Source organism: Dermochelys coriacea, chromosome 2 (genome assembly GCF_009764565.3).
Source record: "Dermochelys coriacea isolate rDerCor1 chromosome 2, rDerCor1.pri.v4, whole genome shotgun sequence".
In the NCBI taxonomy this organism is placed as follows: domain Eukaryota; kingdom Metazoa; phylum Chordata; order Testudines; family Dermochelyidae; genus Dermochelys; species Dermochelys coriacea.
In genome coordinates, this window is record NC_050069.1 from 53,245,522 (window position 1) to 53,261,895 (window position 16,374).

General features: G+C 46.1%; 1 protein-coding gene across 7 annotated transcripts in view; it reads left to right on the forward strand.

The window, feature by feature from the left end:
- Nucleotides 1–16,374, forward strand: part of ZNF704 (zinc finger protein 704) — a 168,104-nt gene that overhangs the window by 39,354 nt on the left and 112,376 nt on the right. For all 7 annotated transcript variants that reach the window (XM_043507680.1, XM_043507683.1, XM_038391756.2 and 4 more), the window contains exon 2: nucleotides 12,049–12,296. In XM_043507680.1, the coding sequence (XP_043363615.1) occupies nucleotides 12,049–12,296 (248 nt within the window). The remainder of the gene's footprint in view (nucleotides 1–12,048; nucleotides 12,297–16,374) is intronic.

Below are 16,374 nucleotides of genomic sequence, written 5' to 3' on the forward strand. Positions count from 1 at the left end.
AGAAGCAGTGGCATGTCCCTTCTCCGGCTCCTACGTGGAGGTGCAGCTAGGCGCATTGCCCCGTCCTCAGGCGCTACCCCGCAGCTCCCATTGGCTGCAAGCTTCAGGGGTGGCGCTTGAGGCAGGGGCAGTATGTGGACCCCCTGGCTGCCCATACGCGTAGGAGCTGGAGGGGGGATATGCTGCTTCTTCCGGGAGCCGCGCGGAGCCATGGCACATGCAGAGCAGGGCAAGCCCCAGATCCCTCTCCCTGTTGGGAGCTCAAAGTCTGGATTAAAATGTCTGAAAGGCCGGATGCAGCCCCCGGGCCGTAATTTGCCCACCCCTGGACTATCCCATAGCTCAGTGGTTAGAGCGCTCTCCTGAGAGGTGGGCTACCCCTGTTTAAATCCTTTCTACCCTTTAGGCAGAGGGGGGAATTGAACCTGGATCTCCCACATCCCAGATGAGTGCTCTAACCATTGGGTAAAAGTGATAAGGTAGGAATCACCACATTGTCATCTGCTCCCCACCCCCAAATATATGCCTGCTGGATCAAGCCCCATGGGTGAGATAGGTGGATGAGCATCTGTCTCCCTCCCCGGTTTGTAGATTGCTCTGGGGCTTAGGCAGGAAATGGGCATCTGGATGCCTAGAGCAGTGGCTCTCAAACTTTTGTACTGGTGACTTCTTTCATATACCAAGCCTCTGAGTGCAACCCCCCCCCTTATAAATTAAAAACACTTTTGAATATATTTAACACCATTATAAATGCTGGAGGCAAAGCAGGGTTTGGGGTGAAGGCTGACAGCTCGCGACCCCCCCATGTAATAACCTTACAACCCCCTGAGAACCCCTGGCCTAGAGTGAGGCAGCACTGCACATACTCTGAGACAAGAACTTAGGCACCTAGGGAATTTTTACAATGGACAATTAGGTTGAGCGAGGGTAGGCAGCAGCCATGCAGAAGTTTTGTGGACCACAGTGATGCCTAAATACATTTGTGGAGTTGGACCCCAAAGAGCAGCTGAGTCTGGTTTATGAGGGGTCTCATTGGCCTTAAGTAGGGGTGGAGTAATAGAATGGCTTAATTCACCCATGGGCTGTTTGGGTCTGGCTAAAATGATAAAAGCCTCATCTTAGGGGCTCAGAGGGAACATGCACATGCAGAGGTTTCTCTAGGCAGTTGTTCCCTTGAAGCATTTTCCCTACCAGGGGTTGTCTATAGAGGCATTCCTCTAGAGACTTTTTCCCCTGTAGAGGAACTGATATGTAGTATAACAATTTTGATGAGTTTTAGAGGTATGTTCTATCTTTGTATGATGTGACACTCCCCCAGTCCCAAAATTAGTGCAAGAATGGTCATAGCCTTGAAGCTATCTAATTTACTCCATCCCTGAGAAGAATTAGGGATTTTTCAGACCTCATTTAGCCATGCCAGAGTCCTAGTAGAAATCTGTGGGTAAGAATGAGAGAGCTGAATTGCCCCTGGAGATCAGAGAAGTCTATTGGCCTCACATTGCCAAACGGCTGCTTGTCAGAATGACATAAGCAGTGTTCTGTCAGGTTTATATATGCACATTTCTTCTGCAAGCAGGATGCTGTAACACATGCAGCCATGTCCTCTGCTTAAGTAAAATGGTGTAACTCTACTGGGTACTACATTAGTTTACACTAGATAAAGGCCTCGTCTATGGTTATTTATGTTGCTTATAAAATTGACAATATAACATGATGGGTGCAGTGATACACTTTATCATATATGCTGTTTATCATTTCCATGGCTCCATCAGTATACGTAGGACTTCACCAAGAAAATTAAAGAATAAAATTCACTGTCCCATACAGTGTACATACTGGGTATGTCTACACAGCAAAGAAAAACCCATGGCTGGCCTGTGCTAGCTGACTTGGATTGCGTGGCTGTTTCTTCTTTGCGTGCTTGCTCATGTTGATTCCAATTAGTTGTGCACGTGCTGCATGCACAGTAGCCAGAAGGTTTTTCCCCTAGCAGTACCCATAGAGTCAGCTCAGGCACCCCCTAGCATTGCACCTTAGTAGCACCGTATATAGGGCCCTGCCGACCCACTGCCATTTCAGTTCCTTCTTACTGCCCATGACCCCTACGCTCATTCTCTCTTCCTTCGGCAAGCCTTCTCCCTAGTAATGTGCACACAGTTTTTTCTGTAAATAGTTAGTTAGATCATCAGTTAGTAGTTGTAGTTAGTTTCATCATTATATAGCTAGAATTCCAGTAGGGAATTGTTCTGGGGGTATTCTCTCCCACCCCACCCCACCCCCCAGTATTGGGGCATGCCTCGGTCCCCTGGGTTTAAACCCTACGCAGCTTGTAACAAGTCTATGCCCAGGAGTGACCCTCCCACTTCCTGCTTGAAGTGCTTGAAGGAGAATCGAATCAGAAGGACCGTTGCCAGTGGTGAGCTGGAGCCGGTTCGCTAGAACCGGTCGTTAAATTTAGAAGTCCTTTTAGAACCGGTTGTTCTGCGAGGTTTCTAAAAGTGCTTCTAAATTTAACCGGCCAAAAGTGGCGCCTTAGGCACCAACTCCATGGGTGTTCCAGCCCTGGAGCACCCAAGGGGAAAATTTGGTGGGTGCAGAGCACCTCAGCCCCAGCTCATCTCCGCTCCGCCTCCGTCTTCTCCCCGAATGCGCTGCCCCACTCTGCTTCTCCGCCCTCCCAGGCTTCCCGCGAATCAGCTGTTCGCGCGGGAAGTTGGGGCAGACTGAAAAGCAGGCTGCAGCTTCCCGCTCAGGCCCAGAGAGGCAGAGGTGAGCTGGGGCGGGGGGGGGGGGGCGCAAGGAGGGCCGCCCATGCCTCAGCAGGTAAATGGGGGGGGGCCCGCGCAGGGGAACCGCTCGCTGCCCCAGCTCACATCCGCCACCCTTGGCCTGAGTGCGAAGTTGCTGCCTGCTTCTCAGCCCTACCAGGCTTCCTTCCGAACAACTGATTTGCGGGAAGCTGGGGCAGGGGCGGAGAAGCAGAGCGGGGCAGCACGTTCAGCAGAGGAGGCGGAGTGGAGGTGAGGTGATCTGGGACCGGGCGTGGGGTGGGGAGCTACGGGTGGGTGCTCTGCACCCACCAAATTTTCCTCGTGGGTGCTCCAGCCCCGGAAGGGTGGGGAACGGCCACTCCTCCTGCTCCCCCCTTAGCTACGCTCCCCTGCCCCTAGGAGCCAGAGGGACCTGCTGGATGCTTCCTGGGAACTGCCCCAGGTAAGCACCTCTGGGACTCCCCACCTTGCCCCTTGGCAGGTGTCTCTGACTCTTAGGGGTGGGGTGGGCAGGGCACCCACTACGGTGGCCCATGAGACCCTCCTGCCCGGTTCTGGGGGCAGTCAGGGGACAGGGGAGGGGGGGTGGATGGGGCAGGGGTCCTCGGGGGGGCATCAAGGAACGCGGGAGGGTTGGATGGGGCAGGAGTCCTGGGGAGCGGGGGTGGGCAACGAACCCCTCGTGGGGTGAGGAGGGAACCCGTTGTTAAGATTTTGGCAGCTCATCACTGACTGGTGCAAGATCTGTAGGGGATTCCGCCCCAGGACTCAAAAAGAGAGGGACCAACAGTTGAAGATCCTTCTGATGGAGGCAGCTCTCCGTCCCCACTCGGAGCCAAGTTTGGCTGAACCGACGCCTAGCACATCAGCATCGGTCCGCAGTGCTATGGTGTTGACGCAGGAAACTGTGGCGCTGAGAAAGGACTCAGAGATGCTCAGCACCGACAGGGCTCCTTGCGCAGGGGCTCCGTGCATGGCAGGGCGCGGCACCCTTCCCAGTCCCTGGTGCATTGCAAGAAGAAGCCAGACGGGGGCTCTCACTCACATAAGACTAGGATGGAAGGACTTGGGCGCAGTGAGACCCAGGTTGGGCCACGTAAGTGCGGCCCCACCTAGCCTGGCATTGTTGACCGCAGTTCTGAGAGGGGGACAGTTGAGTCCGGCTCCCCAGAACTCCCCTCCCTGGGAGAGATGCAGAGAGGTGTTGGAGCTGCCCTCCACCCCAGAGACCTTTGAGGTGGTGAGAACTCATCACCTTCACAGCACCGCCTTCCCCACCTAGGCAAGACGGCACTGAACTCAAAAGCAACGGTATCCCTGAGACCCCCGTTGTCATCCGGAGGCAAGCCAGCGATGGTACCAGTCAGTCACCATCACCTTGCACCGGTCACTGGTACCTTCTGGCAGCAGACTGGCAGGGTAGCTGCACCAGTCCCCAATCTGCCAGCACTGCTCCCTTCTGGTCCTCCTACAATTAGTCCTCCCAATCGGAGGTGGTGGAGTCCTTTGGACGGAGCCGGCACAGATCTGGGTACCAGCTTTACCCAGCTCTGCTATGAGAACCGCCACTCCTCGGCTGTTCACGCACAGCCTCGGACATGTAATCTGCTCCCAGCTATTTGCAAGTGAATGACACTAGCCAATATCTCCAGTCCTAGAGGCAACCCTAGGAACCTCTGTCTTGCAGTGTCCAGTAATGCCCGCTGGACGCTGCAAGCTTATATAAGTTCGTCAATTTAACAAAGGAATTGATGTGTACCAGGCTTGTTACCCCAAAGGGAGTCTCTGACACACTTCAAACCAAACACACTGTTTCAGGTAGAATAAACAAACAGATTTATTAATTATAAAGAGAGATTTTAAGTGATTATAAATTAAAGCATAACCAATCAGATTTGGTCAAATGAAATAAAAGAAAAACGCATTCTAAGCTGATCTTAACACTTTCAGTGTCCTTAAAAACTTAGATGCTTCTCACCACAAGCTGGCTGGTTACTTTTCAGCCAGGCTCTCTCCTTTGATCAGCTCTTCAGTTGCTTGGTGGTGTCTAGATGTAGGTGGAAGAGAGAGAGCATGGCAAAATGTTTCTCCCTTTTATCATGTCCTTTCTTTCCTCCTGCTTTGCCCCCCCCCCGCCCTTAAGAGTCAGGTGAGCATTGCCTCATCGCAGTCCCAAACTGCTCAGAGGAAGGGGTGACTCCCTTGCGGGTCTAACAGATTCTTTTGTTGCTGTCTAAGCCAGTGTCCATTGTTCCTGTGAGGCTGGGCTGGGTTTGTCCCATCCATGCCCTGACGAGGTGTGAACTGCCTCCCTGTTTTTGGAGAGTTATTGCAAGGGCTTGCTTTAAGCCATGAAGATACATTTTCAGCCTCATAAATATGTACATGAAATTATAACCTATAACCTTACTATAACATTACTGTAACAATTACTATAACATCACTATAACAACTATGCTCAGCGCATCATGAGCCTTCTGAAGACACCCGACATGACAAACTTTGCATTGGATACCTCACCATCATTTTATAAAGATGAACATGGGGGTGTAGGTATAGAGCGTCATAGCGATCATGTACTTAAATACTGTCATAATGTAGCACACACAGGAACCAAATTAAGGTTGCACAGGCATTAACTCTGACATTTGGGGGGAGGGTGTGTGTGTGTGTAAATTCTGATCCTACAGCAATATTGATGGAAATTGAGGGCACTATTGAGGCCCTTGAAGAGGGACTTCTAGTCTATTTTTAAATTTTTTTTTTAAATATAATCACCATTACCACAACCAAATTTATACTATCGGTAACTTATTTCTTAGTTCTAGTTGTTTACATGTTGAGTGTTTTGCTTTCCAAGACAGTGGAGAGGCAAATTTTCTCAGTAGTATGTCAACTGTGTGTCAAGAAGTATAAAATGACTAATGCTTTCTACTATTTACATTTTTAAAGTAACTTCCACTTTTCTGTTGAAACTGCCAATAGTCCTGCCATGGAAACATTAGAATGAGACTCACATTAAATCATTTGTCCTAAGTCTTTATGTGCCGGTGATGACATGTGCTTTTCATAGCAGAACAAATTGGCATAATTATCTATCCTGTGAACCGAAAATAACATACCATTCTCATACCTGCCAATGTTTAAAAACTATACATAGAGATGTTTGGGAGAGACAAACATCTTTCTGCTCTGTTATTAATTTGTCAGGAGACCTTTTTTGGAGGGGAAAAGAGGTAGTTTACTTATGATACGTCTACATTAGAAGTTTTACTTGTAAAATTTCCACTGACATACAGCAGCCAACATGGCCATCTCACTAGAGTGCAATCTCACTTATCTGCATTTCAAGTGAGCCCATCCTCAGTGATGGGTTGTATTGGCAGAAGATGTGGGTGGGTATCCCAGTGTCCCCAGCACCACTGGCCCGTACACTGCCCTCTGGGAAAAGAGTGTAATGCATTGTGAGATACCAGTACTCCTGTCAGGGTATTATGGGATTTTGGGGTCAAATTCTCACAAGTGCCACTGTATCATCCCATAACCTGCTCTTCCTTGTGCCAGTTTTCAATCTCTGCCATCTTACTGTGAAAAGTATAGATGCTGAACGGATCAGCAGAGCTATCGTGTCTGTTTTAGAGACCAAGTAACTGATTATTCTGTGTTTGCAGAACTCAGTCAATTTCTGTGACAGCTGGGTGTGCAGCAATGAATTGGAGATAACTGAGGATGTCTGGATGATGCAGGCAATGAGTGGCCTTTGCTAGTTGCTGCAGCCATTCACTGACCTACTGCACATGGTAGAGTGGCAGTTCTGGGCTCACAAAACTAGCATGGAAAAGTGGAATTGCATCATGATGCAAATATGGGCTCATAGCAATGGCTGCAGAATTTGTGGAAGGCCACGTTTTTGGAGCTGTGTGCTGAGCTTGCCAAAGCTCTTCAGTGCAGACACTCCAGAATGAGAGCTTTTTTTGACTGTGAAGAAATGGGTGGCTATCATTCTAGAAGCTTGGAACCCCAGAGGGTGGTCAATCAGTTCAGTGCTGGAAAAATCTATGGTGGGGGTGCTCATCATCCAGGTGTGCCAGGCCATTAAATATGTTCTATGGCACAGGATGTAACTCCAGACAATGTGCAGGAAACAATGGATTCAACAAAATGGGCTTCCCTAATTATGGTGGGGCCGCAGATGGGATGCATACCCTGAACTGTCCATTCCTTCCCTCTCTTCCTCCACGCCCCCCACCCACTTTGGAGTACATAAACAGAGAAGGGGTACTTTTCTGTGGTTGTGCAAGCATGGGTAGATCACCATGGATGGTTCACTGACACTAACACTGACTAGTCAGGAAAGGTTCTTGATGCATACATCTTTAGGAATACAGGATTTCTTAAGAAGCTGCAAGCAGGGACATTGTTGCCAGACTGCCATATCCACATTGGTGGGGTTGCCATGCCAATCATGATGCTCACTGAGGGAATCTTTAAGTGCACACTTTGACAGGGGGCTGCAGCCAGATAGTGTGCTGCCTGGTGTGGTATTTTGTTTTACTTTGTGAATTTGCATTATCTCTGTATTATAAGATAAAGTAAGACAATCATGGCTTTCACAAAATAGAACTCTATTATGCAGAAATAAACAACAAACAAATTACAGTATTAAAACATTAAGTGCAAGGTGTTGGCTTCCCTGGGCTGCATCCCACATCAGAGTATGTATACTCATAGCAGTTCTCCTTATTGTTCATTGGAATCGTGCTGATGCCTTCAGGGGGTATGTGGTTCAGGCCCTGGGAAGAAGGAATTGTCCATTCAATATAATGGCTGCTGTGATGTAGGCTTTGGGATGTTTTGCTCCATAATACTTTGGAGCACCTGTGTTTCCTATCTAAAGAGCTTCATGAGGTCTTGGTGCACATTTCAGTGCATAGCTGCTGACTTTTATTTTTCCTGGGGGGTGGTCCATCCCCACTCCTCCCCGCCCCTACTCTGACCTTTCCCCAAGGCCTCAACCTCACTCCACCTCTTCCTGCCCCCTCACTCCACCCCATTCCCCCAATGCCCTGCCCTCTCTACACCTTGCTCTTGCCCTACTCTGCCTCCTCCCTGAGGCCCTCGCTGCTCTCTGCCCTCCCCTGAGCCCTTCCCCAGTCGCCTATCAGCTGTTTGGCAGCACCTTGGATTAGCTGATCGGGGGGCGCTGCCAAACAGCTGTGGCAAGTGGGTGCTGAGCACCCACTATTTTTTTTTTCTGTGCCTGCTCCAGCCCCAGAGCACCCATGGAATCAGCACCGATGTCTCAGTCCACCTCTCTGTCCTTCTGCCTTTCTCCTGTATGTGTTCCCTGGTTTCACAGGTTTCGAACTTGGACCTCTAGAGAAGTTCCAAGAACAGGTCCTCTCCTGTCTCCACCCTCCCCCACCCTTCGATCAGTCTTTCAGCAGGTATGGCTGGGGTGGCCCTCAAGAATGTCCCAGCCGAGAGGTCACTGATAAACAACCAGAAAGGCAGCCATTGTTAGATTTAAGGGATTAGCAGACATCAAAAAATGAATGCCACAGCTCCTTAAAATATTTCACAAATAGATCTGTATAAAAAAAAAATATGAACAGGATCACAGTCACATCCGCTTTCTTCAGGCTCAGGCACCAGCACATGCCATGGTGAGTGTATAGGGGTACTTTTGAAACCCTTTAGGAGTGATGGGTGCAGGGCTAGATGTGGGGTCCAGGGTAAATGTAGGGATAATGCAGTAAACACTGTTGAACTTTGGCAGTGGGATCCTGGCAGCTATATCGCTTTCGAGGATACAAAGGGCCCAGAGAAAGCAATTAATTGCTCAAGATGGCTCGAGGTTGCCTGGGCCCGTACACAGTTGGCTTCTTCACAGTGATCATATTCCTGGAGCTCATTGCAGAGCGACTTATTGCAGAGCGGGAGAAACAAGGCTGCTCTTGCTAGAAATGCCCTGGCAAAGATCAGCATACTTGCTGAAAGTTTCCCCAGCACTGTGCCAGAGGACCAAAAAGGATGTCTGGGCCAAGGTAAACCAGAAACTCTGCAAGCAGAGGAGAGTTGTGGTAGTTGGCTATTTCTGTGAGCTAGTCCAAACCCCATGAGCCAGAAGCAGTTTCTGCCTCTTTCCTGAATGTACACACAGCATGCAAATATTTTGTTTTGTACTTGGATTTTCAGACATGAAAGGCAAAATATTGTGTTTATGGTCTAGAAAACCTTCATCTCATAAACTTACAAGAATATTTCTGCAACATCATGTAGTGAATGCTCAGGTACCAGATTGCTTGCAAGCATTGTTTTGTATTTTTTATGTATTCATTTTAAATGCTCAGGTATTGGTTTGTGTATATGTCTTTTCTGGTTTTATTTTTATTTTAAAAATGTTTTCCTTTGAAAGGCTTCTGCCAAAGCACGTGTTTGGGAATGGTATCTTAAAGAATTTCTGGGTTTTTTTTTTGACTATTGCTGCCCTTAAAATAAACCACTTACGTTAAAACAGAATCCCTTTGTTCTCTGCTACTTGCAGTTGGCAGCATTTTGAGAGGGAGATAGGGGCCAGATAAAGGGAAGTGAAGTGTTGGGGATCATAAAGAGAGCTTTAAAAAAGTATGCATTAATGGGGGCAGTAATATACGCCTATCTGAGTTCCTATACCCTTCCTTGATGTGTTCTGTCTCTGGGTCCAGCTGCATCTCAAATAGCTCCTGGTTATCTGTGGGCTCTGCATCGTCCATATCCCCCTCCTCAATGAACTCTTCCTCACTGTGCATTTCTGGGGTTTCTTCTGTTGGATGTTGCGAGGTGTCCACTGTCAGAGGTTGGTGATGGGGTCCCCGCTCAGTATGACGTTTAAACTCTTGTCTAGTAGAAGCATTTCGGGGGACAGCGCCAGACGAGGGTTGACACATTTCCAAAGGTTGGTAACCTGAGCCCTGAGCCCCTGCCCTGCCTCTTCCCCCTAGGCTCTGCCTCTGCACACCACATGCTGTTGCCGCGAGCCTGGCCCCAGAGGTGGTGGCAGCGGCTGCTGCTGCACTGTCTCTTTCCTTCTGCTTAGGGTTGCCATAGATTAAAAAAACAAACAAACCTGACAACGTGGCTTGTCAAACTCGGACACAAAAGCCAAAACCTGGACTCTCCGGGTGAAAACCGGACAGGTGGCAACCCTGCACCGGATTGTTTGTCACCTGCCTTTGCCCAGTCTTGGCATTGTCCCTGTCATACCCCAGCTTCTGCATCTTCTTTACAATGTCCAAATAAACATCCAGACAGCAGTAGTGGGAGATTTAGTTGTAGCTTTATGTGGAACCATACCTGTCAGCTTGCAAGATGGGCTAACAGGAATAGCGATATTTCCAAAACATTCCAAGTGTTTTAAATGTGAGAATGGGGAGGATGGGCTTCCAGACACCGTGACCTTGGGCAGCAGAGAGCAAGGATTCAACCAGACGAGTCACATGTGAGATTACTGCCAGGACTTTTTGTGTCCTCCGCTTTACTGATCAATAAGAATTCAAGTGATGCATAGGCATTCAAGAAGTCAGCCCCCAGATTTCGACAGTGTGGCCTTAGCATCTTCTTCTCTATTACAGAAGTGCAGCCACTCAGATCAGGATGTCCTGTGGTTTCTGCAGGCTGCAAGTCCACATTAAACAGCTGCATTCTGGTTTATTTTTTTGCAGTTTTAATGCATTCCTTAGGCTTCTGACAAGTGACCAGTTTGAGGGTTCAGTAGCAAAAGTTTGGATGCTCTGAAGTAACATGATCAGGCCCTTCTAACTAACTTCCTGTGCCAGCCCAGCCCTGCTCCTCCATTGCCCAGGAGTGGGGAAGTTGAGAGAATGGAGGACCTGAGCAGAGGTATGATGTAAGGCTGGCAGGGGACACTTGTAACTGGGCCTGAGAGAGTTAATGTGTATGTAAAGCCAATAGACCCTGGTCGTCTGCGAGCGGGATCGAACCTGGGGCCTCTGGAGCTTAGTGTGTGAGCCTCTATAGCATGAGCTAAAAGCCAACTGCCTGTTAGCTAAAGCAGTAGAGCAGACTTATTTAACTCTCTTTCTAAGTGGTCTTGGTACCACTAGATGGGACAGAACACCACATCCTGGAGGTATGTGGGTTACATGTTGTGCTGGTAAGAGTGTTGAAGGCTCCTCCACCCCAGGAGCTGCTAGCATGACCCTCTGGGCTTTTTTCCCCGGCCACAGAGGGTACTCTTATACCTGGAGAAGTGGAAGCATCTAAAGCGGGTAGCCCTTCCTTTTGTAGTGGGGGCGGCTCAGAGTGAATACTGACCACCATCATGTATTTAAGGGTCACAACTTTTTGTAACCCTGACCCATGTTGTGTGACTGGGGTTGGGAGATAAAAGCTGGTCTCTTAACAGTCCTCCTGTGTGTTTGCACCTTTACAGCGCGAGCGTCTGAATCTCCCTGTAGAAGAGGCAGGTGGTGGCAAATTATCATAGCTGCTATGAAACAGCCTCTTTGGAATGGCCAGTTTCCGCTTAATGGTCAAACAGGACCTAGCCAGTAATTCATGCTCTTACAACCAAGAAGCAGGCTTTTCTATGGGGAAGCGGGAGAGAGACAGATTTAAATATGTTATCTTTATTTTCAAGTAAAACACAAATTATTAAATTGCTTCTTGGGAGTTGTTTTAAATAATATATATACCTGGAGGTATAAAAACACACTTCACATTCCTTCCAAATGATAATATTTACAGTTATGCTGTGTAATAATTGTAGTAAATATATAAAGTTTTGGAGAGCTATCCATTTTGAATCATAGCACCTGTTCATGGAGAAATCCTATTTTTTCCCAGTTAGCTGCTGTCTGAAGTTTTTTGATACTGGTTAGATTTCTTGGTTTCATTTTAGAAAGATATCCATATAAATTGTGAATTCTCCTGTTTATTTCCAAATAAAGACTGTGTGTGTGAGTGTGTGTAAATACATAATATTTAGTTATTTGATTTATTCTTAGGTTAAGAATTATGAGTTGTCTGAAGCTGCTTACTTTATAATGTAGTCAGGAATTGCTTCCCAAAACAATGATATTATTGTCTGGACTGCCTTTGTCACTAGTAAATTTTTGAAGAAAAATGACAGCAATTTTAGAGTTTATGAAGGGCAAAAAAGTAGTGGCCTACTTAGTGATGCTAAATTGAAATGGCTGCCTTAAGGGTGTTGAATTTCTTCCCCTTTTAAGATAAATAAAGGAAAATGTAATAATAATTGCTTTTAATTTTGCAGGCAGGCAGCATTAAGCGTGAAACGACCTTTACTACATTTCAACACGATGACCTAAAAAGTGACATCAGTCAAAAATTACCAGACCAACAATTTCTCCTGTTGGCCATGAGGGAGGAAGATTTAAAAACTGCAGACACCAAAAAAACAAACAGAATTCATGAGCATGAAAAAGAAAACACTCGTTCTGTCTGTCTTCTTGAACAGAAACGTAAGGTTGTTTCTTCAAATATTGATGTGCCTCCAACAAGGTAAGGGCAGACTTTTAAAAGCATGTTTTATTTCCTCTTTTAATGGAAGAGGGGAGGAAAGTTTGATTACTGGTACTGTTGGCATAGTGAGGCTAATCGTCATTCTCCAGCAGGTCATACTAAAGCATTAAACCATTCTTCTGAACTGTCTGCTGGAGTACTAAACATCCCAATAACAAAAAACGGAAAATGAAAGCATTTGAACCTTACCAGCATGTGTTGCTTCTGCTTCCTCTCTGAATGGTTGTGCAGGGTATAGTGAGTTTCAATCCACTTCACTGCACTGCCAGTAGTGTGCTCTGGAAAAGATTTTTTTTAAAAGAGACACAAATATTGAGTGCCAATAAAGGGAGGTGGGGGAGAGCAAAATAGAGATGGAATAGTATTAACAGAGAAATGGACATAAATACAGTGTGAGGTTGTCATTTTACATCCAGACCCATTATGGTGTAGTGCATAACTGAGGCACCCTAGAAGAAACCTGGAGAAGGATCTGTGCCCCTGACAAGTAAGAGATTGATGACTGAGGCAAAGTGAAGGATCTTCCCACACCTATCCCATCTGCCTGCATGCTTGCTCTCCAGGAGTGGCTGATGGTCCCTAAAAATGTGTGGGGGAGCCACTGGTGCTCAAATTGTGGCCCTTCCCCCCCAGCTGCCCCTTCCCTCTGAGGCCTCCTTCCTGTGCTGCCTCTTCCCCCCCCAAGACCCTGCCCTCCATTTACTCCTCTCCACCCCTTTCCCACGTTGCTTGCCCTTACGGCCTGTAAAAAGTAAGAGGGCCATGGTCCTCTGTCCCCTCATTCCAGCACCCCTGTTTCTATCTCACACCATACCTGCACCTGCAACATGGAGACGATACTCCAGGGAGCATGTGGGGTCTTACTCTCTATTACGCCCCGAGGGCTGAGTCATCATGAGACCTACTGAAGAGGGGAGAGAAAGTAAATGAATGAATTGAGGGAAATAAACCTGGAGAGGAAGGGGAAGGTAACAAAGGAAAGAAAAATCTGTGTGTTCCCAAGAATTGGGATGGGGTGTGAATAATTCAACTAAAAAAATTTCTTTGTGGTCTAAACAGTTGCGCATACTTTTACTTTGTACATTTTGTTACACTTCTGCCCATTGTGAAACTACTGTAAATGCACACAAACATAGGTAATTTTATTAGACAATTCCACTTTTGGTTAAACTGCTCAAGATGAGTATTTGGGGATAAATAACTGTCCTCCAACTTGACAAATACCGAGGTGAGAAGGAGATGATACTATGTTTATTTGTATTTTTCTGGAGTTTAAGTAGCAGCTAGAGAGGGAGTACTTGTGGCACCGGAATTTCATGCTATGTGTCTGTAAAAATGGAGGAATATAGATGGTTTGGAATCTATGGTTTGGAATCTTCTGGAACTTTGTGAGGTCAATACATTGTTTAAGGATGAGAGCAAGAGAATGCTTTCTCTAGAAAATTCTGAAAATTAGAATGCTAGAAAACATCACATACACATACATGCATTTGTAAAGTTTCTGTGATGGTTCAAACTTCTCCTGATTCTCCTCTCTGTAATGGCTAAAACCACTATAGGTAATGTTGTAGTGAATGTCCTGGGTCCAGGTTAACTCTTTTTTCTTCTTTAATTTTGGCATTGAGGTTTCAGCAAAGGCCTTGTAAAATGTCTGCATAGTAAATTCATTTGTATGTAATAGTCAGTGGAATGCCTTCCAATATGACTAGTTGTCCAAGTTCGTTTATTACAAGTTCTGCCTTTGAAGTATATTGTGGTACTGGGAGTGGAAAAAGGATGATGCGATTAAGCTGCAAAGTTCAAGACTAGATCAGAGCTTCCCCAATGTCTGAAGGGGGTGGTACCACTGGTTTTGCTCTGCCCTAGAGATAGAAGCCAACTGTGGAAACCCATGAAGTTCACAAATGTTCAGAGGTGGGATTCTGTTTCAGTTCCATCTCTAATAAACAAATGAATGTTTAAACTTTGACAACCATAAGGCCTAGTCTACACGAGGGGCGGGAGGATTGATCTAAGTTACACAACTTCAGCTACTTGAATAATCTAGCTGAAGTCGACGTACTTAGATCTACGCGCCGCGGTGTCTTCACTTTGGTAAGTCAACAGCTGATGCTCCCCAGACAACTCCGCCTGAGCCTCTCACTCTGGTGGAGTACTGGAGTCAACGGGAGAGCGCTCAGAAGTTGATTGATTGCATCTAGACTAGACACGATAAATTGACCCCCGCTGGATCGATCACTGCCTGTCAATCCTGCGGGTAATGTAGACAAGCCCTTAGTGTATTTCAGTGTTTTCATGATACTCATCACTGTATTATATGAGTGCCACCCAAACATGACTGGACTTATCTCAATACACTGCTGTGAGTAAGGCAGTATTAGTATCTCCATTTAAGGAAACTGAGGCACAGAGCGTACGGGCCTTTTGTTCAATCATAGAAATGTAGGGTTGGAAGGGAGCTCAAGAGACAGGACCAAGTAAACATAGGCCATACCTGACAGGGGGTTATCCAACCTGTTCTTAAACATCTCCAATGGTGGGATTCCACAACCTGACTTGGAAGCTTATTTCAGAACTTAACTGCCCTTATAGTTAGAAAGGTTTTCCTAATATCTAACCTAAATCTCCCTTGCTGCAGATTAAGCCCATTCCATCATGTCCTGTCTTCAGTGGACATGGAGAACAATTGAAAAATGTCCTCTTGTAACAGCCCTTAACATATTTGAAGACTGCTATCAGGTCCTCCCTCAGTCTTCTTTTCTCAAGACTAACAATGCCCATTTTTAACTTTTCCTCATAGGCCATGTTTTCTGAACTTTTTATAGTTTGTGTTGCTCTCCTCTGGACTCTCCTACAGTGAAGTGCCCAGGATTGGACAGAGTACTCCAGCTGAGGGCTCATCAGTGCTAAACAGCGCAGAACAATTACCTACCATGTCTTATGTGTGACACTCCAGTTTATATACCCCAGAATATTAGCCTTTTTAGCAACTGCATCACATTGTTGACTCCTATTCAATTTGTGAACCACTGTAACCTCCAGATCCTTTTCAGTAGTATTACTGCCTAGCCGGTTATTCCCCATTTTATAGTTGTGCATTTGATATTTTCTCCTGCCAAAAATAATGCTTTGTACTTGTCTTTATAATATTTCATCTTGTTGATTTCAGACCAACTCTCCAATTTATCAAGGTCATTTTTAATTCTAATCCTGTCCTCCAAAGTGCCTCCCAGCTTCATGTGCTCCACAAATTTTACAAGTATACTCTCCACTCCATTATTGAAGTCATTAATGAAAATAATGAATAGTACTTGACCTCAGGACAGTGTCCTCCACAATTCCACTAGATATGTGTCGTCCCCCCCCTGTTTGACAGTTAACCATTGATAACGTTCTTTGAATACAGTCTTTAAACCAGTTTTGCATCCTCCTTATAGTAATTTCAGGTATATTACATTTCCCTAGTTGCGTATGAGAATGTCATGGGGGACTGTCAAAAGCCTTACTAAAATCAAGATAGATGACATCTACAGCTTTCTCTTTATGCACAAGGCCAGTAACCTTGTCAAAGAAGGAAATTAGGTTGGTTTGGCATGATTTGTTCTTGATGACAAATCCATGTAAGCTATTTCTTATAACTCTGTTATCCTCTGGTGCTTACAAGTTTGTTTAATCATTTGTTCAAGTGTCTTTCCAGGTACCAAGGTTAGGCTGACTGGTCTATATTTCTCCAGGTCGTCTTTGTTCCTCTTTTTAATGGTTGGTACTATGTTTGCCCTTTCCCATTTCTCTGCGATCTCATCCATCCTCCATGAGTGCTCAAAGATAATCACTATCAGTTCCGAAATTGTTTCAGCTTAAGTGCCATAGGATGAATTTCACCAGGTCCAGCCGACTTGTATACATCTAATTTATCTAAATATTTTTAACCAGGTTTTTTTCATATTTTGGCTATCTCCCTCTTGTTGTTAATATTAAATTGTGTTAAGTATCTGATCACAACTTAAATTTTTAGTGAAGACTGAAGCAAAATAGGCATTAAAGACCTCATTTGTCT